Raw genomic sequence first — 25,600 nt, forward strand, 5'->3', positions numbered from 1 at the left:
AATTCTGTCTGAGGATTGGAAAGGGTCACAGTAGTGTCAGTATTCAGTGTGGTGGTGACCTGACCTTTGTGACTGCCTTCATCTTGTTTAAGCACTGACTCTTCACCAAGACTCTGGCTCATCCTGCTAACCTATTTGCTGGCACAGTTGGGGGGTTGGGGACGTAATAGTTTTATTAGCGGTCTGGGTGCTTTCTGTCACACTCTTAGAGACAGTTTGAATTTTGTATCAATACCACCAATTTCCCCTGTTTTGTTGGGCTCCCATTACTAGAAGCCAGAAACTGAAGCAGCTACAGTAAATAGAATTCAGACATCATTTATTTGCACCTGTGCTTTTTCTGCTGACTTGTTACTTTAACTTGTCAGTGGTTAAAGACTTATTATCAAGAGGTTTTTCCACAATAACATCGTCATTGGTAAAAGATCCCTCTTTTTAATTTTTTTTTACAAAATTACTATGTATTTGATTAAAAAACACATTTATTATACATATTTGATACACTTATCAATTACATTTAAAAAAAATCATTTTTAATAGCATAAAGGCAACATCTTATAACAGCATTGCCATGACTTCAGGAGACTCCTCATTCTCTCCTCCTCCATATGTATGTATGTGTGTATATATAATATATGTGTACCCTGTGTCAGTGCAATCAACTGTGTTATTATGTTATTACACTAATGAATGCAGATACTTCAGAAGAGTAGAACACAATGGCTGCATCCTCTTGGGGCGGATCATATGTCTGCTTCCCTGGCTCCTTCCTCTTGACAAAAAACACACCCTTTAGCATCAGCATAATCAATGGGGAGTGGTGCTGGAGGGGCTGGCTACAGCAGTTTGCCTGCCTGTGATTCGCTGACATGTGCTCTAATTGGATAAAGTAGGAACTTGCTTAGCTGGATGCTTTGTGCTGGGATTGGGAGCAGCCTGCAAAGGCAGCACGGGCACACCACCTAACAGGAAGAGAAGCTGCGAGGGAGGAGGCCCGAGACTGCCCTTCTCACCACTTGGAAAGACTGAGAGAGGAGGAGAGAGAGAAGAAAAAGGGGAGTATCCCATCTCCTCTGCTCTTCTGTGCTACTGCAGCCCATTTCTTACCCCTCCTTCTCTGTATGATTCTATTTCTCTCTCCTTTCCCTTACTCATCTGTTTCTGTGGCTGCACTGAGAGGAAGGGCACCTGCCGCTCCCTGATGATTCAGCCTTTCAGCTAGTTGGAGCTCCACAGACAGACAGCATGTCCCTCCTGCCACTGCAGTGCCTGGTCGTCCTGTCTTCTGCACTACAGCTACTGCAGCTGCAGCCGGCCCATCACATCGACACCGCCTCTCCTGCTGAAGTGCTCAGGTGAGTGAGCACTACTATTCAACTACTGCTCACAGCCTGACCTCACAGGACAGTAAAGAAAATCTAATTGTCTGGCAATCTTTTTTGTTTTTATTTGCAGCAAATTTGACAATTTATAGACTCATAGTAGTGTTTTTTTATAAGACAACATGCATAAGGAACTCCTTCCCTTTGTGTGCAGAAGGCTGTCTACGTACCTCCCAGAGTGTTAACAAGGTTTGACTCACAGTGAAGAGCATTTTCACCTCTCTCTGAAGACCCAGTTCTGACTCTGCAACCTCGTGATGGAAAACATGCTAAAGGAGACTGGTTGCAGACAGTCGCTGTGTGATGCACTGAGTTAATAGTTGACGTGCTCAGAGACCCTCCATCCAGCAGCTGGAAAGGATGACTGAGGGAATGGAGGACTTCTCTGCAGTGCCAGCTCATCCTCCTGGATCGGCCTCCCCCACTGGCTCTACTGTTGATACTGGACAAGTCCCAGAGGAGAAACCAGAGGAGACAGAGGCAGCTGGTGAGAGTGGGGAGGAGAGCGCAGAGGAAACTGCAGGGGGAGGTGGTGGTAGTGGTGGTGATGGGGAGACTTTGGGGGCTTTGGGAATTGTGGCCTTGCCAGGGACCTGCTGTGTGTGCATAGAGATGGAACAGATTAACAATTGCCTGCACTCTGAGAAAATCTGTATTCTGCCCATTCTGGCCTGTCTGCTTAGCTTAGCCCTCTGCACTGCCGGCCTCAAATGGGTCTTTGTGGATAAGATCTTTGAGTATGAACCACCCACACACTTAGATCCTAAACGCATCGGACAGGACCCAATTATTATATCAGTTAACCCCACGCTAGGACTATCTGTGTCAATGCCTCATGCATCTCAGTCTACTGTGTCTCTAACCACCGCCATCGCCATTACCCCAGGACCTCCTGAGGTTTTAGTCGAAGAGAAATCTACACGAGGGCCGTACATGCCTCAGCCTCCACGAGTGACTCAGTTTGATCCCTCTGGTACACTGAAATACAACGCTGAACGTCCCACCACCCCAAAGCAGACTACCCACCCTCAGATAATGAAAGAGTTCAACGATATCATCATCCCTACGATCTGTAAGTACTTCACATGTGTAGTGAAAGCACTGGGGTTTTCTTTTCAGACAGCTGTTCCTTTGTTCCACAACAGGCCCCTAATATCCCTATACAACATGCAATATGGGGCAAGAGATACAAGCAAGAGTCCTGCTTAACCTTAGACTGTGATTTTAATCACTGTAAGTACAAAGTAAGTGTTGTTTAAAAAGGGATTTCAATGTTTGCTCTATTTTGAAATTGATTTAATAATTGCTGTGTTGTAGCAATGGTGCCAGAGAATTGTCTGATTTCAGAAGTTTGCCTGACAGCAGACACGTTGTGACATGCAGAGAATAACACAGAAGCCCATGACTAAGCTTCAAAAATATTACTACACAGATAGGTGCGGAACAAACAATTGTTCTATTCAAACCTACATTACCCGTACAGTGAGTGGATGTACAATTCCTAACATTCACTGTGTCCTCTTTAAGTATTAATGATCTCTTAAATTATACCACAATGATTTAGGCACCCGACAATAATGGATGTTGTTGCGGCGTTATCTTAAATGTATTAGCTGGTAGAAAGCAAACCATATGAAAGATCCCTAAAATGTATGGGTGCATATTTCCAGTCAGTTGAAAAAAACGAAAATCAGTAAATGATGCATGACACAAACTGAAACTCCAGGCTGTGGTACAGGGAGACTTCCTGTTTTCTGACTGTGCTCCATTTCAAGGTCAGAGCCTACTGGAGGCTAATTGATGCCCCTTCCATGCCTCTGCCGCAGAGAAAAACAACCCACTAATACTGTCTGACTGCCAGTGGCTCACCACCATGACGTTTCTGTTGTAGTCACATCAGTGCATGATTTATTACGCTGTAGCTGGCTTAGCTAATCGAAGGTAATGGTCATGGGTGAGTGGGGGGGTCATTTTGTTACTAGTGCCTCAGGGGAGGATTAGTTTCACTTAATCAGCAGCATAGATAAATGATCTCAGTTTAGTTTAGAAAATGCTAGTGAAAGCAGTATCTGGCCATGTGTTCCAACAATTGCAAATGGTTGTTTTTATTGTTGGGAAGCCAGTGAGGGATCAGTGGACCTTGTGTAGGAATGTTTTTATATACTTCTCACGAAGTGTTTGAAATAAAATTCATAACTGCACAAACATCTTGTAAATATATTGTTTCAACTTGGTAAATGGCACCTGCTCATGAGTACATGTGCATGAAAATGTCATTATTATTATGACCATTTTAGGCTCTCTTTTTGTTTGCAGGTCTCATTCACAGTAAATTACAGTAATAAAATTGTCAAGAACTCTAGCATACATCTGGTGGAGTGAAAGTCGTCTTCACTTCAAGTTTAATTCACAAGAGTGAATGAAGATTTTCATAGTCCTGCTGCAAGAAATCAGCAGAATAGAAAGACAGATAACAAAGCAGTATCAGTGATGATATTAGGATAAGATGTATTAATAATACGTGTGTCACAAATGAAGAGTAATGGTCTGACCTAAAGTTAGACACTAAAAACATCTTTGCAAACAAAGCAAAGCATTGCATGCTTAATATTAGAGGAGGCCATGTGACATTGGGGAGTTACTTAAGGGGAGGGAATACTAAAGCATATAGCAGGTTCCACTGACAGGACCAGCAGAGAATGATCCTAAAATGTGACTATTTTAGGTCAAAATATGTATTTTTTCTCCTGACTTGTACAGCAGGTCTGAATCATTCATGAATTTTCTTTCATAAATAAAACATTAAAATAATAAATAATAAAATATTAAATATAAGCAAAAGGGTCAATGCCAAAAATTCTCTTAAATCACCCAAAGCACACACAAAGTCTAGTGACCCTCATGATAAATATAGGACTGAATTCTGAATTCTGAACAGAATTCTGCAAAACCCGAGATGATGTTTATTGTTAACATGCTACCACCACTGAAATTATAAATAAGTTGTAATGAGCTGGTTAAAGTATGAATGGGGTTACATTACATTATACATGTGAGAAACACAATGTAAACAAAAAATATGTTTATTTACAAGAAAACCCCACAGAGCACCTTTAAGTTTAGGGAAAGAATGTGCTTACGTTTTAAAACTGTTGTAATAAAATGCTAACTGCTGTGCTGGACAGCAATGCAAAATTAATATGTATTCATTCCAATGGCTGTGTTTCACTTTTAGGACCACCAGGATAAAACCACTACAAAATAGTATAATTTTCTGCACATGATTGGTATCAAGACACACAACATAAAGTCCTATTAGAATTTGATGTTTTTACAGAAAACACATTATGAGTCTGAAATATAGAAAGTAACATAAGTTTCTATTTTAATCTATTTCATATACTATATCTGTATAGTGTATCTGTATCTAAGTACCAAGCTGGTGCTGGGTATAGATCATCATATATGTCAGTGTCATCATGTGGATTGCATCTCAATTACGTACTACTGGTAAAAGTGAACAGTGTTAGTGTGCTACTGTGACAACAATGCAGAGGCTGATGTCTGCGGGGGCAGCATGTTGTCCTCAGCAATGACGCTGCTCACCAGGGTCAAGAGCTATTTTAAGATAGAGACAAACCTGAAGCAGTAACATTATCACTGGCCAAAGCACTTATCACCACCCATAACATTTACTGAAGTCACTTATTTATTATTTAGCGACATAACTATAGCTATGCACTAACCCTGCCTGTAACTAACAGAGCAAGCTCATTTAAATTGCAAAAGTAATTGGATAGCTGGAAACCCACATCTAATCTTCACCCACAACCATAAGGATGGTTACTTTGTTCACAATCCACTTACCTGCATAGTGAACTGTCAAAGGTGATCAATTATCGGAACAGTGATATGATTGCTGGCTACACATGGATTTTTACCCCCTTCCGGTGGGAAAACAGTGAAAAATTATTTGTGTGTGGGAGGGTTTATACCCACAGGATGAGACTGAAAAATACACAAATCAACATTTGTGACTCACAAGTGTACAGTGCAAATGTGAAAATCCTTATTTGTAAATCATATAAAAAGCATATAAATAATTGCATTCTTGCTGTGTCCATACAAAGGAGGTACAATATGTCTCATTTACATGTGATTTGTAACTTAAGTTATAAATCATAATATTTTTATATTTATGGTCCAAGAAGCATTTGATGCAATATCACACACTCCAATTATCTGACACTCCCAAAAGTAAGTCACAGCTGTGCTGTGCATGCTTGGACTTTTTCCTGTTACCTCACAACTGAAATTGAAATGGAATGCTTCATAAATGATTTATATTAGATTTAAAACAACATGCTTAGAACTTTTGATATGCAAATATACTTTGCAGAGCCACCTTTTGCAGCTGCAAGTGTGTGGGTATGTCTCTATGAGCTTAACACATCTAGCCACTGGGATTTTTGCCCATTCCTCCAGGCTAAACTGCTCCAGCTCCTTCAAGTTGGATGGGTTCTGCTGGTGTACAGCAGTCTTTTAGTGTCTATTGGGTTGAGGACGGGGCTTTGACTGGGCCACTCCAACACTTTTTAATGTCCCTAAACCAACTGAGTGTTGCTTTACCACTGTGTTTAGGGTCATTGTCCTGCTGGAAGGTGAACCTCTTTCCCACGCTCAACTATCGGGCAGACTGAAACAGGTTTTCTTTAAGAATTGCCCTATATTTAGCACCATCCATCACTCTTTCAATTCTGACCAGTTTCCCAGTACCTGCTGATGAAAGACATCCTCATAGCATGATACTGCCACCACCATGCGTCACTGTGGGGATGGTGTCCTGGGCATGATGAGAGGTGTTGGATTTGCGATAGACCAGGGGTGTCCTACTCTGGTCCTCGAGCGCTCCTGCCGTGCAGGTTTTCCAACTATACCTGCCCTCTTTCTGATTGGCTGATCACACCTGATCCAGTTAATCAGCAGTGGGTATGGCAGGGATATCAGGAAAACAAGCAGGACAGTAGCACTCAAGGACCAGGGTTGGAGACCCCTGCGCTAGACATAGTGTTTTCATTGATGGCTAAAAAGTTAAATTTTAGTTTCATCTGACCACAGACTTCCAGACGTTTGGGGAGTTTCCCACGTGCCTTTTGGCAAACTCAAGATGTTCTTTCCTGTTTTTTTCTTTAAGCAAGGGTAAGCTTTCTTCTTCTGGCCACTCTTCCATAAAGCCCAGCTCTGTGGAGTGTACAGCTAATAGGGGACCTATGGATAGACACTCCAATCTTTGCTGTGAAGCTTTCAAACTCCTTCAGGTTTATTGTTGGTCTTTGAGGATGTTTCTCCAATTAATGACCTCCATGTCTGGTTTGTGAGTTTTAATGGGTGGCCCCCTCTTGGCTCTCTCTCTTAGTGTACTGTGGTGCCCCGTTCCTTCCAGTTTGCAATGATGGTGGAATACAGATTCAAAGTTTTAGATATTTTTTGTAACACATATATTTGCCTAAAATGTTGTCCCTTACCTGTTTGGAGAGCTCCTTGGTCTTCACCGTGATGCTTGCTAGATGCTGACTTTTTCTCAGTGGTGTTGCGGATTCTGGGGCTTTTCAGAAAATGTATATATGTTTGCTGAGATGATGTGACACTTAGATTGCAGACAGGTGTACTTAATTTAACTAATTATGTGAATTCTTAAGGGAATTGGTAGCACCAGAATTTATTTAGGAGCTTCACTGCAAAGGGGGTGAATACAAATGCACACACCAAATTTCAGTTTTTGAATTTTTAGAATTTTTTAAAAGTAATAAAAAAAATGTTTATAATAATTTTATTTCATTTCACCTCATTAACTTGGACTATTTTGTGTAGATCCGCTACAGAAAACCCAAATAAAAATCCACTTAAATTCTTAAGTGGTCTTAATTGTTGCAAGAAACGTTCATGCAAGGTTGACAAAATAGACAAAAAAGTATATGGTATATGATCAGACAAATGGGTGGCTTTTGTTGACAGGATTGTCCAAATATGTTTTACGCTTAATTTAATGAGGAATATCAGTGGAGAAATCACAGTTAGTTTTGTGCCACTGACATGCACCATCACCAACAAAATACGTCTGATGGATTAGATGTGGTCCTGTGATAAACAGGTGACCTGTACCCCTGCCTTGCACCCAAAGAGAGCTGGGATAGGCTCCAGCAGATCCCTGTGACCCTGGATAGGAAAGTGGGTATAGATAATGGAGGGATGGGTGGATGGATTAGATTCTGCGTGTATATTTCTACATAAGGATGGTTTTGCTTTTTGTTCTTTTTTGGCTGCCAAGAGTACATTCAAAAAATGAATAAATAAATAAAATAACATTAAAACCCAACACTTTATTTAGTGATAATTGTGTATGTGTAGCAAGTGTGTTGTATATAAAAGAGGTTTTTACATTGTCAAGTGATTGTTTTATAACCTTGTTCTTGCTTGGGGCAAGGAAAGTAACATAAGGTCCTCAGATGGTAATGGTGAACTGGTAAAAAATGCATTAAAGCAATAAGTAAGGGAACAGTACAGCAAACCTGAAAGGCTGGATCATAGTGGCATATAAAGAGCCTCATGAGTGCTCAATTCAAGAAGGGAATAGAACCAGAACACGTCTAATTGGGATCCGTCACAACATTTACTTTTCTGTGATAATCTGTGATAAGCCTTTCTACTAACTGGACTAGGTATAACTAAGGTATACTTTTGCAGATTCACAACTTCAGATCTCATGTGCACACTTTTTACAGAGTTGACCTGGTATGGATGCTGTTTAATGAGATTGACATTTTGGACATTAAGATCATGCTTTAGTATGATGGTGCAAACACAACTATGTCTTCCTGGTCCAGTTGCATTAAATTGGATGGTAATTCCTTTAGTATGTCTGAACTGGGCATCTGGGACATGACATTTATTCTTTTTTTAATGCCTCTCAAGAGCTGTGAGAGAAATTTCTAGAGTTTCTAGCAGAAAAATACTTGACTTAAGGCAGAAAATAACACCCTGAGACCATTATTCATATACTAGTAGAGATGTTCATTGCTATTTTAAGAATTTTAACTCCATCTCATCAACTTTTCTAGCCATTACCCACATGAAACCCATCATGTACAGCATTGATGTTATTCCTACATGATTCCTCAAGGAGGTTTTTGATACTATTGGTCCTGTTAATCTATTAATTATAAATAACTCATTAGAAAATGATATATTTTTCTCTTAATTTTTAAAAAAACCTATTCTAAAGAAACCCAACCTTGGTCTTTCTGTTTTTAACAATTTTAGACCTATTTGCAAAATTCCTCTCCTATGTAAAGTTTTAGAGCAAGTGGTTTCCACCCAACTTTTAGCTTTCTTGGTCAAAAGGACCTGTTTAAGAAATTTTAGTCTTCTTTGTGCTTTGCATAGCATAGAAACTGCCCTGCTCACTGATCAAGCTTTTATCAGTCAACAGAGGAGAGAACCCCACTTTTAGTCTTTAGGATCTCAGAGCAACTTTTGATAGTCGACCATAACACCCTAATTGACCATCCTAACACATGGGTGGGCATCAAAGAGATAATTACACATCTTCTGCAGCCCACATTACCTGTGGTGTACTCAAGGTTCAGGTTTATGCCTGATTCTCCAGCCCCTTTGCAAACTTACACAGGATAAATATTATAGGTGGTGGATGGAGGGCTAGGACTCCTTCAGGATACTAAGTAGCAGTACACATAAGCATCAGTGAATACTGGTTTTCATTTTTACCCTTAGGTACTGGACTTGCACACACCATATAATCTAATGGCTGTACTGCAATGGGGTGTAATGAAGTGGTAGAAAGCAACACTGTAACAGACTGAACTTTGTACGTACTGTACATGTTTTTGTATTTGATTGATGCAGTTTCCAGTTAGAGGGAGATTTCTACTGGTGCAGTACATCATGGTTTGTCCTTGATAGAAATACCATCCACTGCAGCAGATTGATTGCTCTACAAACACAACCCCAGCTCTTCCCAACAAGCCTAAACTGTAGAGACATGAAGCAGCCTGTTAGCTAAACTCTAGCATCGTGCCCATACTCACTGTTTTAATGTTCTTACTGAGTCAGACAAATCTAGGTTGTAAATATAAGCAGAGAAACTGAAATTCCACTCTTCTGACAAACCCCCTACACTGAGCAGTCACTAGAGTTAAACTGGTACCAAACAGCAGGTACTACTGTTAGTACTATTTCCACAGGACAAACTCCATTCACATCTTTACTTATTTATTGAAGTTCCATTATAATTGCAATTATGTCATTAGGAGTTTATGCTCAGTAAAAATATGAATGGAGCACAGATCATGATTCAACCTTCTAATGTGCTGCACGTCTGGTATCCACGTTGGTATGCATGTATATTTGCATAGCTGCAGAATCAATTTCTCATTCATTCTTTTATCAGGGACAGTAATCTGACATTGCTACTGGTTACAGAGCTGAAATGTACTGTGTGGTGCAGAGATTGTGTTCTTGTATGTAGCCAGTATTGTAGTCATCCACTCCTTTTCTTTAAGAACAGATATATTACTTAGTGAAGAATGAAAGAGGAGTATAAGGTATTGATATGTGATGGTTAATCCTAATAAATGTCAAATATACTGGAAACAAAAAACGTCATATCTTTTCTCACCATTTAAATGACACCTCACTGAGAGGTCAAATATCAGATGACTGTCTATTCATTAGTTCACTGCAGGCCAAAGACATGCAGCTTAGGTGAACTGTAGACTCCAGATATCCGAAAGATATAAATAGTTAACTGTCTATACTGTATGTACCAGACAAAGTGGGGACCTGTCCAGAGTGCATTACATATCTCATCCAATAGTTAGGACAGGCTCTGCTCCTAGTCTCATGTAAAAACTTCCCAAAGAGTTTAAAATGGTCTCAGAAAGTTCTCTATCCACTTCTACTACATAATACAATACTACTTTGTGCATTCAATATACTATTTCCCCCAAAATATGTCTAAATATACAAGTTTCATTTGCTTATGTGCTTTGTTGTGGTCTTAACAAATGGAGGACAGCCAGTGCTAGTGGCAAGTGTGTTTGGTTGTATGCTGGCTGAAAAATGAGTGTTTGAAATATATTATATAGGAAGACACTTTTACTGACATTTTCACATTTTCCTGGATCAAATCCACTGACTTGAATCCAATCTTACAATTTCAGAACCATCTTTTAAAACTACAGATGGTGTTTGGATCTTAAACTTAGATGTTTGGTGGAGTCTAAAGTTTAACAGTTCAATGTGTAATATTTAGAGCAATGTATTAGCAGAAATAGAATATACAGTGGTGTTCATGTTTCCATTAGTTTGTAATGCCCAGAATATACCAGCCACTGCATTTTCTTAATCTTAGATTGAGCCTTATAAATCTACATAGGGAGCAGTCGTCTTTCACCAAAGCAGCCATGTTGTACTGACATGTTTCTACAGTAGCCTAGAATGGACAAATTAAATGCTGGCTGGAGATAGGGGGCCATGTCTAGATTCTCCCACCCCCATTTCAACACTTTGGTGGGGTGTGAGGGTTGCATTCTTCAGTCTCACCACTAGATGCAGCTAAATCCTTCACATTTAACACTGCACCTTTTAATATAATTGAAGCATGCTATGGTTTCTCCACAGTTTTCATCTTACATTTTACTTTACAAACTAAGTCTAACCTCTAAGCCTGTTTTTTTCTTGCTGAACTAATTATGAATGTCCTCTGCAGCTGCCACCAGCACCACCACTACAGCCAAGACCTCCAGTCATGTGACACGCTGCAGTGACCACCAGAAGAACTACTGTGTTAATGGAGGGGAATGCTTCACCCTTGAAATCATGCCAGGCAGCACAAAGTTCCTTTGCAGGTACGTCGTGGGCAGTAGATTATAATGCTGACTTTGAATCCAGTTTGCATTGAACTGAATATGTTATGCAGTTACTGTGTGATTTATGTCCCCTATAAGGATCAGAGGTCTAAAGTTCTGAGGAATGTACAGTATATTCAACTAAACTACCAAATACTGAGGGCACTAATATAGCATAGTTACCAGTCAGAAACAGAAACACAGTTATATATCTTGAAAAAGATGTATTGGTCAGGCTCTTAGACTTCTGAATGCTTATTGAAATCATTTTGTAACACAGACATCATCTCAAGGTCATTACTGTGAATAAGCACCCATGTACAGCGGCTACATGAAAATGTTAGGGAATATACTGTATTCCCTCCTATAAGACCTAGGTATAGACCAATTTATTCTATGGCATCTTTGTTTAGTGATTTAGTGAATGCTAATTTTTATCATATAAGACTTAAATCAGTGGCTAAAACAGCAACATTGTCCAAAAAACTAGTAGTCAAAGCACATGTTTAGACTGCTGAGACAGATAGATTAAGGCAATCCATCCCAAGAACAGATGCAAGAAATTTGCTTTGAGCCATATTGCTCTGAATGATACATATCATCTAACTTTTCTTTTTTGAACAAACACCCAGTCATAATCTCCTGAACCTAATTCTTCCCTTTCTTATGGTGTCAAGGTTGTACAAAGTAGCCATTTATTTGAAAATGTATTTTGAGGTCTGGATAATCACGGGAGTTGCCAGAGCTGTAACAGTAGAATTGTCTGAAGGCATGAGACACTTGTGCATGCTGTCGCCATTTGATTCCAGACACAAATGTTCTTTGAATGCCTGTCAAGGAAAGTATGAGGGTAACTGGAGTTAAATACAGACATGGACCCTGGACCATGCAAAGCCATCCATTCCTGGTGCAGGATTGTGTTCTTTGTTAATAGAGAATGAACCAGCCTTCAAAGAAGCTCCACCTTTGTCTCAATGAAGATGTACCAGAGAACACCACAGACCTCTGTCACATTACGATATGAGTTGGTCATCAACAAATGGCTAACTGCTTAAAATACATATTTTTAGAATGTATAAAATAACAGTCAGCCAGCAGAAAAGTGCTGTTAGCTCTTTAACACAAGCAGTAATTTGGCCACCTCTGTCTGCTTTGTGGAAATCACCTTGCATGTTGTGGTGACCATGCAAGACTGTTTGGAAATGGTTTCCAACATTTCTCAGAAGAGTGTGAACCCACATGTGGGTTTGGGGACTGTGCAAAATCTTCATAGACTGACTTTATTAACTGTAAAAACAGTGTTTCCCCAATTTTAACCAACTGATTTTCCATGACCACAACTTTTCCCTTACTGTAAACATACACTGTGCAGATATTTCTGAGAATTTTATAACCACTGACATTAATATATGTTCTCAATGAATATAATACATGGTTTTTCAGAACAGTCCAACATCAGCATTGATGTTTCCTCAGGTTTGTATCCTAAATCGTGCCATGTTTGTGTTTGTCCGTCTGTGTCTTGTGTGTAACATGTCAGTGCTATTTATTTCTTTTCCTTTCTACCCATCAACCAGGTGCTTGGCGGGATTCACTGGGCACCGATGTGAACAAGCCGTGCTTAAGAAAGTCTCAGACCCAAAACGTATGTGAACACAACTGTATTCAGTCCCACATGTCATTGCTGGTGTTTCACCCCGTCTCATGTTTTCTCCAAGAAATGGTGGAAAAATCCATGTTTCCCTCAGAGTGATAAAATCTGGTGATAAGCTCAAACTCCTTTTCTATGAGCTGAAGTGGAGCCCTCTAAATGGGTCTGCACGCTCTCCTCTGCAGAGCAGTACGCTGAAATTTGCATGCACGTCACATCTCATCACATCCCATCTATGCTCTTCAGAGTGTTGAATTGCCTCCATCTCAGTATGAAGTGGTGTGTCTTGTCTGGAGGTAAGACATGCTGCACTTTCCATTTAACCTCACCACCATCCCTTCAGGCAACAACACATGCTAGATGGACCACTGTGTGGTTGGTAGAGTTATGATAATTCAGATTTCTTAAGGCCTGCTCATTTTTCACAACAAATTTTGTATACAGGAGACTCGGGGAATCACTGGCTGGGCTGCTGCCACATCAGGATGACCTGAGCCATCACTGGGAAACCCCAGTGCTCTTTTTGATTTGTTTGCTGTATGACTGACATACATCTGGGCATTTATTGCTTTTAGAGTAGTCATGGCACTCGTTTTATAGTAGGATTATACTGCAAGCAAAGAGTGGCTCTACACTTACATGCAAATTTCAGTCTGCTCCTATTCAAACTCACAGAGCTTGATTGAGGGTCTGTGCAAAACAGATATAATAAATAGAATGTATTGATTTGGAGATCATAATTCAGCATACATGTGTATGAAGGTCTGAGGTCATTAACAGAACTCAGGCTGCCAGACCTTAGCTAGACATGTTGGTCTAGCTGGCCCTTCCTGCCAACACCAGTGATGACTGTTGTGGGGTTTCCACAGCTTGTATAAACTAACTTCCTCTCTCTTCTTGTCTTTTTGTTGTCTTTCCTACTCAGGTGTCCAAATGAATTTACTGGTGATCGCTGCCAAAACTATGTAATGGCCAGCTTTTACAGTATGTCTATTTCCTCTGAGCCTGAATTTGAGCATGCTGAATAGTTTCTGTGCTGTTCATTTTTTTACTCCTTAGTCCTAGGATTTATGCAGCCCAAAACTTTCCGCATGTTGAAGTTTGTTTCTCTGTCTTATTTTGAATGTTAAAGCTGCATGTGGTCAAATTATGGACATTTAAAATTTAACCCGAAGATGTATAACCTGTCAATGTTCCCATTTGGTTTCAGACAACAGGCCCACACAGATACAGTCTATCACTACACTGTTTCTATTAGAACACGTTCAAAGCAGGTGCCAATAGGAATCAGTAGGTCAAATGTCTTCTGATAAACAGATAATCCACGACTCAGTGTTGGCGTGAATACCTGTTGTTCTGTCAGTTGCCGTTTAAGTTTTGGACATGAATGACAAAGTTTTTCCTACAACAGGGCCCTGCTGTTTCACAATGAGTTTTTTTTAACATAAATAAACAGATAAATATACACATGCAATGAATCAGACAGGGTAATTGATACCATGTCCAGCCAATATTATCCACTTGTAGAGCTGTGTCCAACCTGCAGTTACAAATGTGCAGTTCCAGTCCAACCTACAGCATCTGTTAGAAAGATATAAAAGCAGCCCTTTAGAAATGAGAGTGAATGCATGCCAGTGTTTGGCATTTAGGACTAACATGCTGCACTTTACTAGAAGTCTAGTACCTTGAAATCAATAGATAGATAGACAGACAGACAGATATAGATAGACAGACAGACATAGATAGATAGATAGATAGATAGATAGATAGATAGATAGATAGATAGATAGATAGACAGATAGATAGATAGACAGATAGATAGATAGATAGATAGACAGATAGATAGATAGACAGATAGATAGATAGACAGATAGATAGATAGATAGATAGACATAGATAGATAGATAGATAGATAGACAGATAGATAGATAGACAGATAGATAGATAGACAGATAGATAGATAGACATAGATAGATAGACATAGATAGATAGATAGATAGATAGATAGATAGATAGACATAGATAGATAGACATAGATAGATAGATAGATAGATAGACATAGATAGATAGACATAGATAGATAGATAGATAGATAGATAGATAGATAGATAGATGAGTGTTTTTAACATATTTGTGAACTTTCAGCTACAAAAGACAAGTAGTGGTTGGCCATTCTGATTGTTGGGGGACAACTGAGAAGCTTTTTTAAGATCAGCTGTTCTATTTGATCATCTTTCATCGCTTTCCAGTTGATGCTGTGAGCAGTTTTGGACTGGTCTTCACATTCAGCTGATGCTGTCTGTTTTTGCTCTTCATTCAGTCTCTTGTCCAGGGTCCTTGTGCTTATTCACTGATGTTCCGTTCCCTATAGCTGTCATGTGTTGATGTCATAAACTACTCTAGTCTTTATCTCCTGTATTTAGGGTAGACCTGCAGAGATCTGAAGGTGGTGAATAGGTTGTGCTTAGTGCTGTCTCTGTAATTTGAAGACTATGGTAAATTACCTGGGATGCTTATGGTGGTCGCCTACAGTATATGCTAATTATCACTATTAAGTCAGGATGGAGGAACCAAGAAGGTTCTGAGTTAATACCCCATTTAACTTGTGTGTCTGTGTGAGTTTTCTCTGCATACTCCTTCCCACAGTCCAAACACATTCAGTTTGGGGGTAGGTTAATTGGTGACTCTAAATTATCCAAATGTGAGTATTTGTCTGTCTCTGTGTGTCAGCCCTGTGATGGACTGGTGACCTGTCCACGGTGTACCCTCTCACCCAGTGTCAGCTGGAATTGACTCCAGCCCCCTGTGACCCTCAGGATAAGCAGTATCGATAGTGATGGAAGTACTCTCTTATTGGACTCTCTTTTGTTCACACATAAGTTCAATGCACTTAAGTGGAGCCAATTTGGACAAAAACGGAAAGGCTCTTTATTCTAGATATGTACAAGATGATGGGAAATCCTCATTAGGTTTACAAGTGCTTTGACAGTGCTTGTGATAAGAGTGATTTATACTTAATAAATGTAGAAGCAGTGGTCTGAGCCAGTGCTGGTATAGTGGGTCTTCCACTAAATGAAGATCAGTGCTTTACAAGTCCACAGTGTCCTCCTGCTGGCTGTTCCATTGGTGTGTGGGTGGGGGAATGGGCAAATAGTGTAAAGCACTTTCAGTGCAGTGGAGTGTATACAAAAGTGCTATATAAGACTAAGTTCTTTTAGCTATATTGTTTTGTGGAACAGTAGTGTTAATAAACCACTATCAAAAATGAAGCAAGTTTGATATGCTTAACATTTTAATATGGCACTTTAATTTGTTGGACACTGCAAGCGACCCAGGACTGTGTGTGTGCACGATTAAACAAACTGAATTTTGACTCACTTCAATGGGAAAATCTACAAACTCAAACTTCAAACACAGACATACAACCAACAAGTTAATGATACAAGGGTGCAATACAGCAACATTTAGGACTGAAAGCAGGTGTAGTTAAGCTAATGTCTGATCAAATATGTGTCTGTCTGCATGCTCACCTCTGTAACACCTCTCTTCTTTCCCATTGTTTGTCATTCTTGCAACAAGTCCTCCAGGCTAAATTACATAAAACAAGTTGTTCGTCATTGCTTTCCAAATTGACGTATACAGTATTTATATTTTCCCCTCTACTGATCCAATTAGAAACTGAGGCTACCATCATTAAGGATTGCGTTTAGGCATAGAAACATTTACAGATCATTGTTTGGTTTTAAAAATTGTCTCATTGTTGACAAAAACCAGCACTATTGGGTCTTTTGGTGTCAACTCTCTACTAACGTTCTCTCAAAAAGGTTTTCCAGCTCTACAACAAAACCACTCCATTTCCACCATTGCTCCTGACAGAGGAATCATTAGTTGCACAGCCACAAGACTGTTTCAAATAAACAAAATTCAGTGCTTTGTTTGCAGGTGTTTAATCTTGATTTACACTAAATTGTGTCTTGTTGATTTTTAAAAACTAAACACTGATAAATAAAAAAGTGAAAATAATAAACTATAAGTACATGTTGGTGAATGGTGCATGATCGTCACAGCATGCTAAATTTAGCATGGTTAACTAGCCACATCTACTGACCGTTTGGCATGGCAGTCCAGAAATGTAAGCACATTGCTGGAAGTGCATGGATCAAGCCACAAGATCACATAATGGTGCCTTAGAAATGAAAACATATTTCATCATTTAAGGTATTACAGTACCTAGAGGTACTGAGAATAGAATAGAATAAATTACTTTCACCAGTATTCAAAAGGTACAGGAAACTCAAAATAATTTGTGTGAAATGGCGAGCTGACAACTTAATGCAGGAAATGGGGGCTTTGTTGTTGAACTATTGTAAAGCCTGTGAGTTTTTTCCAAATTAAAAATGAACTGGGGACAATATCTTTATGTTTATGTTTTGGGGTTACAGCTGGGACTTTGAACAGACTTGTACAGTGACACCAAACAGCTTGTTGATATCAAAATCATTTCTCAATCTGTGTGTGAGGGTAGTAGAAGGAAGCATATTTGACTTTCATATAGAGGACAGGGGTTTGCTCCCCATCACAGCCCTGCAGCTAACATCCGACACTGTAGGAGCATGAATTTAAGATAAGGTGGCATTAGATTTTAAATAGACATAATTCAATGTAATGTAAAATGTAATATTATTTTGCTTACACTATATACGGTTGCAAATAGAGTAAAGCAGACTGCTTGCTTTGTCACTCCTGTTTATTTATATGATGGCTCAAACATGGCTGTGAGATTCTTGTCTTACCTTTACAATACATGCCATTTTTGTATATTGCCATGACATCTTTGTTCTTCTAATAGAAATGCGTATGCCAACCTGGAGTCTGGAAATTGTTGAGAAGTCAGAAAAACCTTGGGTCATTTTTAGATTTTATTTGTTTCCTGTACCTTTGGGATAGATGTAAGATACTTATTGTTTACACATGACTTTAGATGGCCTGCAGTGTCTAGGATTCTGTATATTGCTAATGTATACATTCATGTATAATGACTTATGGTAGCATGTTAATCTTAATCCATCAAGAAACTCTGACTACAACACATATGTGAAAAGTACAAATCTTACCTTACCTGAAAAACCCAATTTTCTTTTTTGTCACTTTTCTGCACTGACAGAACATCTTGGGATTGAATTTATGGGTATGAATTGTTCCTTCCTCCTAGTTTGCAGATGTAAGATTGTAAGCTAAAACCCTCTATTAAAGCTAGTTTTCTCTTGCCAGATGAAGGGATCATACAGCCTGGACCATCAGCACATACATTCTGTACATGTTAGCTCTCCAAAATAACAATACAGTAACATTATTTACAACTAAGCACTGTGATGAACCTGAAAGCTGCAGTCATTTTGACATCAAATGGAACATGTCCCTTTTCGATTCCAGTAAGCAGTGCAAACACTGCTGATTCATTTGCATACATTTGGAAAACCAGAGAGAAGCTGTACATTCCTGATGCTGTATGTTCACATCCCTTCAGCTCTCCCTCCCTGCATTTTATGTTGCATCAGTGTTCAGCATGAAACAGTAGAGCAGCATCATTCTCATCCTGAACTCTGCCTTCCTCTTTCCACCTCAACCAGATGTACTGTGTGTTTCCAACTGTGCCTTTTCCTAACAAAAGCTCTGCACTTTCTGCCTCTTCTAATCACACTAGTAGGGCCAGCATACATCTGCTAAAATGCATAAATACATATTATCTGTTAACCTGCCCTAAATAATCCAAGAACAGTATATTAAAAAATATACGATTATAAACAGAACTGCCCCACATGCTGCAGTTATTTTTGTCCCTCTGTAAAAGTATTAGTAAAGTATTACTACTGTCAATAGAAAAACAACTTGCTGCATTTTGTGGTTTGCATGTTCGGCTCATTTCACTCTGACTGCTGACTGGAGCCTTGCCAGTACAGGATTTATGAGGCCAATTCTAGTATCAAACATTTAAGATTTAGAAATCCTTAATGCACAGACAACATTTTTTATCAAGTTCCCTCTATTCTGTGACCAATTTATCTTACCAATCAAAGGTTTGTACACACGCTTTCAATGAGAAATTGTCCAGATTGTGTCCAGATCTTTGAGTGGTGGAGTATGTAAAGGAGACAAAGTTTTTCTGAATGAACTCAAACAAATCTTTGCCATTACTGACTCTTTGTCTGACATACATGGGCTAAAACTGGGCAATGTATTGATTGGGCTCTCAGTCTTAGCATGTTAGCAGTACATCCTATCTGATCATTATATTAAAGGGAATATTTTCTAAGAAATATAACCCATGTAAAGTCTGAGAAATTAATGACTTCATCATTAGGCTATTGAGTTGCATTATGGGAAGTGTAGGATTCAATGTTTTGGTTGGCACAACCCTCTCTAGGGACTAAAAGTTAGGCTATCTCAGTGTCTACATTTTTTCCTTAATTGCATTTGTCCACTCTGATGTCACATTTTCAAAACAGTTAACACAGGCTGAAACTGAAGGTCACTCGCCGAAATATCATTTGCAAAATGCTTTAACACTCACAAAACTTTAAACATATGCAACAAAAGCAAATATTTCCACCAGACACTACAACTTGTGGTCAAATTAATATATTTATTTATCAATTTATCAATCAGTACATATTGGACAACAAAATATAAAACACAGCTTCTCAGTATGGAATTACACTGTTCAAACTGAAAAGTGTTAAAAAATAGTCAAATACTATAAATATTTTAATACTATATTTTTTTATAATATTACTGTAAAAATGTAATAAAAGCCACCCCAAAGGAAACATATGGGTGGAAATATTTTAAATATCTACTCTCCTTCCATGCCTTTTATCTCTTTGACCCATGCTTGCAAATAGCAACACAGACTTTAAGAGTTACTTCAAATGCTTTGGAGAGTTGTGTTGTGCACATTTAAAACTACTGAATAATCTGTGATGGACTGATTGAAGGGTGTACCCCTGCCTTTCACCCAAAGAGAGCTGGGATATGCATCAGCAGATCCCTGTGACCCTAATTAGGAATAAGCAGATATAGATGAAGGATGGATGGATGGATGGATGGAATAAGCCTAAGTAGCCACAGTCAATCACAATTACCATGTTTAGCCTATATGGGACACTATGCCTCCCACCTCAGCTGGTTAGATTTCAATCACTAACAGCAAATGAACTGTAATACAAAGAGACTACTATTGGTTACTCTAAATGTAAAAACCACCTCACAGAGCCTTTTCTTATTGTTTAGAGTCAGATTTGTTATGTATGTATTTGTATGTGGCTGTGTGTTGTAGACCAAGTTTTAAAAGTGGACTGTCCTCTTTTTCAGAAGCTGAGGAGCTGTATCAGAAACGTATTTTAACAATAACAGGAATCTGCATTGCACTCCTAGTCGTTGGAATCATGTGTGTGGTTGCCTACTGCAAAACAAAGTAATTCATGTCACATTTATTATGTTTAATTATTAACTTCCCAATTTTATTATAGTATCCAATAGTGCTCCCCACTGCCCATAACAGTTATGTTTTAAAATAACGTGTCTCAAAAATGAATAAGCCAAAGAATAAACAGAAACAGAAAAGCATGTGAATAATATTTAGATCACAGGGCTAACAGGAAGCAAGTATAGTGAATCCAGCACTCGCTTAAAATGACTGTTGGGTCTTACCAGGATGGTATGTCATAATTGATCAGAAGAACTTTGAACTAGTTGTAATTGTGTTAAACTTTCTTGGCTTAAATATTATTACAGCATCTTACAGTAGTTAAGACAAGGGTACCTTGTCAGAAAGATAAGAATTGTTTTAGTTTGGCAGGGTTTACTTTACAGATGAAAGGATTAAATAACTGAATTAACTAATTGAAAATGTTTGAATGGTGTCAGAGAATGTCATATATAGGCACTGAACTCTTTCTGTAAAATAGACAATTTATATATTGTCTAGGGTTTGACAAATACATAAAGCTGGACATTATATAAATAACAATGACCAATGATCTAATCGTGCCAAATGAGCTGATAGATCTTTGGGGATTTTGCTGCTATTGGACACTATAACAATATCATGGAGTGTAATTTGTATTGGCTTGAATATATAAAAAAAATACTGATTATCATTACTATCATGAGGCTTAACATCGTTAGATAAAATAAAGGGTAAATAAATCCCTTTTGATACATTTGGAACTGGCTCCTTAGACATGTGTGATCAGCACTACCTCATAATTTGCTTTGTTTTGTCACCAATAGGAAGCAGAGGAAGAAGCTCCATGACCGTCTGAGGCAGAGCCTGAGGAATAGGAGGAACAACAAAACTAATACTGGTACTGGCACCAACGCAGCCAGAGGACATCATGTTTCTAACTTGCCTCTTCAAGATTTGGAAATAATGAATGTATGTTGTTACTTATTGATATCTACTACAAAGTCAAAACCTGTTGAGTCTTGAATCAATTCTTGATCTGTTTTTGCTATTCTTCTTATAGCAATGTAATGGGATGAATATGCACCATCAAGGTGATAAGGAGACAGAAAGTACCTTCTCCAAAAGTGAATATGCCTTATCTGCGCATGAACCCACAACACTCACCCGCATCTCCAGCCAAGGGTAAGGAAAGATTTTCAATCTTTTTTGTCTGGTAAATTTATTTTAGTTTGAATGAGAAGTTGGTCTAGCTCAGGAGAAGTGATGTAGGGATACTGTGGATAGCTCAGGTGGGAGCCATTAATATATGATAAGAAAAGTAATGGATCCTAATTCTCCATATATGAGAAAGGACTCTTAAGATCAGAGGAAATGAAAAAAAATAAAAATAAACCACTTGAATAAGAAAAAGGTCAAATAGCCTCTCTACGCCAGTGGTGATATTCAATAATTCCAAATGGTATATCGTCTTCACTGCAACCTAAATTTGACCCAAAATTCATTAATTGCAAGCAGATTTCCTGTTTTGCACCAAGTATACTGAAAAGAATTTTTACAAATGTACAGTATTTGGAATTTGTCCGTCAGCACTTTGCAATGTCACAAAACACACTGAAGAAACTGATATTGCATGTTAAACTGCATTTGTGACCACAACGTGCATGGAAGCAACCCCTGACTTACTAGATCTTACTGGAACTACTGTGCAGACCACATGGTGAGTGTAGAAGCACTCAGTAGATTTAACACAGTGGTCAGATTTCTAGTAGATCACTAAGCTCAAAAAAGAAATGTACAAAATGTTTACTTTGGTAATAGTCAAACCTCACTTGCACATATTTAATGATTTATTTTTATTAGTCACCAATATGCTTTGGTCAGGGTTTGCCTTTTAGAGAGTAGCCAGTTTAGTCTCAGTTGCTATGAATGGTGTTCCCTCTCTGTCTCCTAGAAATTATGCTCATGAACTTCTTGTTTTACCAATTGCACTGTAGATATAGAAATAAGGGGCAGCACAGTGGATAAGTGGTTGGCACTGTTGCCTCACAGCAAGAAGGTTCCAGGTACGCAACCCGGCCTTTCTGTGTGGAGTTTGCATGTTCTCCCCATGCTTGTTTTCTCCAGGTACTCTGGTTTCCTCCCACAGTCCAAAAACATGTATGTCAGGTTGATTGGTGACTCTAAATTGTCCATAGGAGTGAGTGTGAGTGTGTGAGGTTGTTTGTCTCTATGTGGCCCTGTGATGGACTGGTGACATGTCCAGGGTGGACCCCTGCCTTTCACCCAAAGAGAGCTGGGATGGGCTCCAGCAGATCCCTGTGACCCTGGTTAGGAATAAGTGGGTATAGATGATGGATGTTAAACAAGAGCACACAATAGGGGTATTAAAATTCACAAGGAACAAAATCATTTTAGTTAATGTTTGGGAAAGATGGTGTCTTCTGAGGTGTCAAGTACAATAAGATATCAACATATGGGCATATCTTGCAATGTTCTGATTTATAATTGATGTGTATGATGTTATCATTTTGCCCTGTGGATTTAGCTAGATGTTCAATGAATAATGTAAACTACAGCAGAGATAATGGACAGCCTTGCCAAGGGCCTCTTTATTAGTGGAGTATGTATAGTGTGTCAGGGTAGTGAAGAAGAGAAAGGGCCATCTTATCCTGTCTAATACCCTTTTAGCATCTAAAGATACTATGCACCAAAGATGTCTAATCAAAGTATGTAAAATTAAATTATGAAATTGAGACTGTTTAATATTCAAATTAAAATGTGTTGTTGCGTGTGTGGGATTCATCATGGTAGCTGCATATTCAGCAACATAATGTTCTGAAAAGTCCATCTAACCATTTAGATTGTCCAGTTCCTCCTAGGGGACCCTATTTCTAAGGCTGAGCCGAGCCTATAGAGGAAACTCATTTTAGCCGCTTTTCCTAGCAATCTTATTCTCTCAGTTACTACCCAAAGCTAAAGACCGTAGATGAAAGTTGAAACTACTGATTGATAAATTGAAGGAAGGCTCTTGATGTGGGGCTGCTTTGTTGCCTGGTCAGTTGCCATTACTGAGGCAAAAATTAAAGGTTTATGCCAGAATAACATCAGGGTGGCTGTCTTCAAGCTGAAGGTCAGTAAACTCTCCAGTAGAACAGTGGCCCTAAACATCAAAGTGTATCAGTCATACAATAACTTCAAGGAAAGATAATAATAAGGTCCAGTCAGAGCCCAGACTGAGCCAAACACAGATGCTTTGGAATGACCTCAGAAAGAGTTGTTTACACCACACATCCTATGAAATTGTCTAAGTTGAAGCAGTTCTTTGTAGAAAAATGGCACATAATGTACTTAACTGTAGAATTATACAGAATTAGCAATGGTCGTACTTAGCAACGGTGTACTTTCTTACATTTTGTCAGGTTCAGTTCTGATTTCCTCAACATGCACATGCAAAGAGTTCCAGTTGCTGTTTACATAACTAACCACTGGATTAGTCAATGAGTCCTTGAATTCATGCAGACCGTAAACAAACAGGCCCAGGTACACATATGAGACCCCCCAATATATTTCTGTCATGAAGGTCCAGAGACTTATGTGAAACCTGTCACCATGTAAACGACCCCCTCCCTGTCTCTGCAGCTGGAGTAATGACTGGAGCAACAGTGTTCTGTCTGATACTGAGTCTGTCTCAGTGATGTCATTGGTGGAGAAGAGCCAACGTGCCACACAGGGCGGCCGGGGTCGTCTGAATGCCACTGATGGCACCAGAGACTTAAATGCTATTCAAAGCTGTGCAGAGACACACTCAACTCCAACAGGGACTTGCTTTAGTGTACAAGGTAATTTACTGATTAATTTTAAGCTCACATGAAACTGACAAAAAACTTTAATGTACCCTAAATTACAATGTTAAAATTAAATGTTAATAAATGCTAAACCATTGTTAACAGCCTACATGTAAGCTAAGTTCTTGGTAATATACAAAGCCATTGTTTTCTACCTCAAAATATACAGTATTCACCAAAATTCCATATTATAAGGCCCAAACATTAAGAGGAATTAAAGAATTAGTGTCAATAAACATATTTTCATCCTTTCAGACAAATCCTAGCTCTCTAGGTGATGGTTGGTGCATGGAGCCGGAATAAAAGAAATTGATATATTTTTCAGACATACATGCTGCTAAAATATAAAATAACACTTAAAAGAATAAATAATTCTGAACTAGAAAACCATTTAGATATCTAATACATTAAGAAAATACTAAAAATTCAAATCGAAATCAAAATCAGCATTTTCTTTTCCTTCAGTTTAAACTGCAGGAGCTAGGATGGTTAGGCCAAGCTAACAGGTTTACAGTAGCAGTCAAACAAGTTCTAATGAAACAAGGACTATAACCAAATATTATTTGGTGAATGAGAGTTCATTATCCATTCTCTACAACCACCTGATAATTGGTGAACCTTGCAAAGTTAAGTTTGGAGTAAGTCAAAATCTTCAGTGGTTCACTGCTGGAGGTTACTCACTCTGTTTACATCCACCTGAATGAAAAAATAATTATGGTCTAACTGTACCATAACACTGTGGAAATGTCAGGTTAGAATGTCTGCAATGTAGCATACATTACATAGGAGAGGAGAGAAGAGGAGAGAAGAGAGGAGAGGTAAGGAGGAGAGGGGAGGAGAGGAGAGGAGAGGAGAGGAGAGAAGAGAGGAGAAAAGGAAGAGAGGAAAGGAGAGGAGAGGGGAGGAGAGGAGAGGAGAGGAGAGGGGAGGGGAGGAGAGGAGAGGAGAGGGAAGAGAAAAAGTAGAGAGGAGAGGAGGGAAGAAGAGAAGAGAAATGGAAGAGAGGAGAGGAGGGAAGAGGAGAAAGGAGCTCAGTGCACTGATGGGAAGTCTTCAGGCAATCTAGGCCTATAACTTAATGCCCTTTTTTCATTACACAGTTTTAGTACTACTCGACTCAACTCGACTTGGTTTTAGTCTTTTTCCATTACAACATGGGCGGGGCCATCATAGCACGGTGGTGCGAGACTTCCATCCTTTATATGCGTCACAAACGCATACATCTGCACCTCCCTGTAGGACCACTGTATTGTTTTGGAGTAGCATTATCCATTTGCTTTGCTAAAGATGATAAAAATAGGAAAACAAATGGTTTTTAAAAATGGCAG

General features: G+C 38.9%; 1 protein-coding gene across 6 annotated transcripts in view; it reads left to right on the plus strand.

Moving 5' to 3' along the window:
* Positions 1–1,173: 1,173 nt before the first annotated feature.
* Positions 1,174–25,600, plus strand: part of nrg1 (neuregulin 1) — a 28,290-nt gene continuing 3,863 nt past the window's right edge. Inside the window, exons 1-9 of one of the 6 annotated variants that reach the window (XM_026298312.1) lie at positions 1,174–1,355; positions 1,537–1,869; positions 2,269–2,454; positions 11,170–11,308; positions 13,885–13,943; positions 18,124–18,147; positions 20,331–20,433; positions 21,252–21,396; positions 21,488–21,609. In XM_026298312.1, the coding sequence (XP_026154097.1) occupies positions 1,743–1,869; positions 2,269–2,454; positions 11,170–11,308; positions 13,885–13,943; positions 18,124–18,147; positions 20,331–20,433; positions 21,252–21,396; positions 21,488–21,609 (905 nt within the window). In that variant the 5' untranslated portion in view covers positions 1,174–1,355; positions 1,537–1,742. Of the gene's footprint in view, positions 1,356–1,536; positions 2,455–11,169; positions 11,309–12,885; positions 12,954–13,884; positions 13,944–18,123; positions 18,148–20,330; positions 20,434–21,251; positions 21,397–21,487; positions 21,610–24,066; positions 24,267–25,600 lie in introns of those variants that run through there. The other 5 variants (XM_026298314.1, XM_026298313.1, XM_026298310.1 and 2 more) reach the window with 5 other exon arrangements.

This window comes from Mastacembelus armatus, chromosome 12 (assembly GCF_900324485.2).
Source record: "Mastacembelus armatus chromosome 12, fMasArm1.2, whole genome shotgun sequence".
Classification (NCBI taxonomy): Eukaryota; Metazoa; Chordata; class Actinopteri; order Synbranchiformes; family Mastacembelidae; genus Mastacembelus; species Mastacembelus armatus.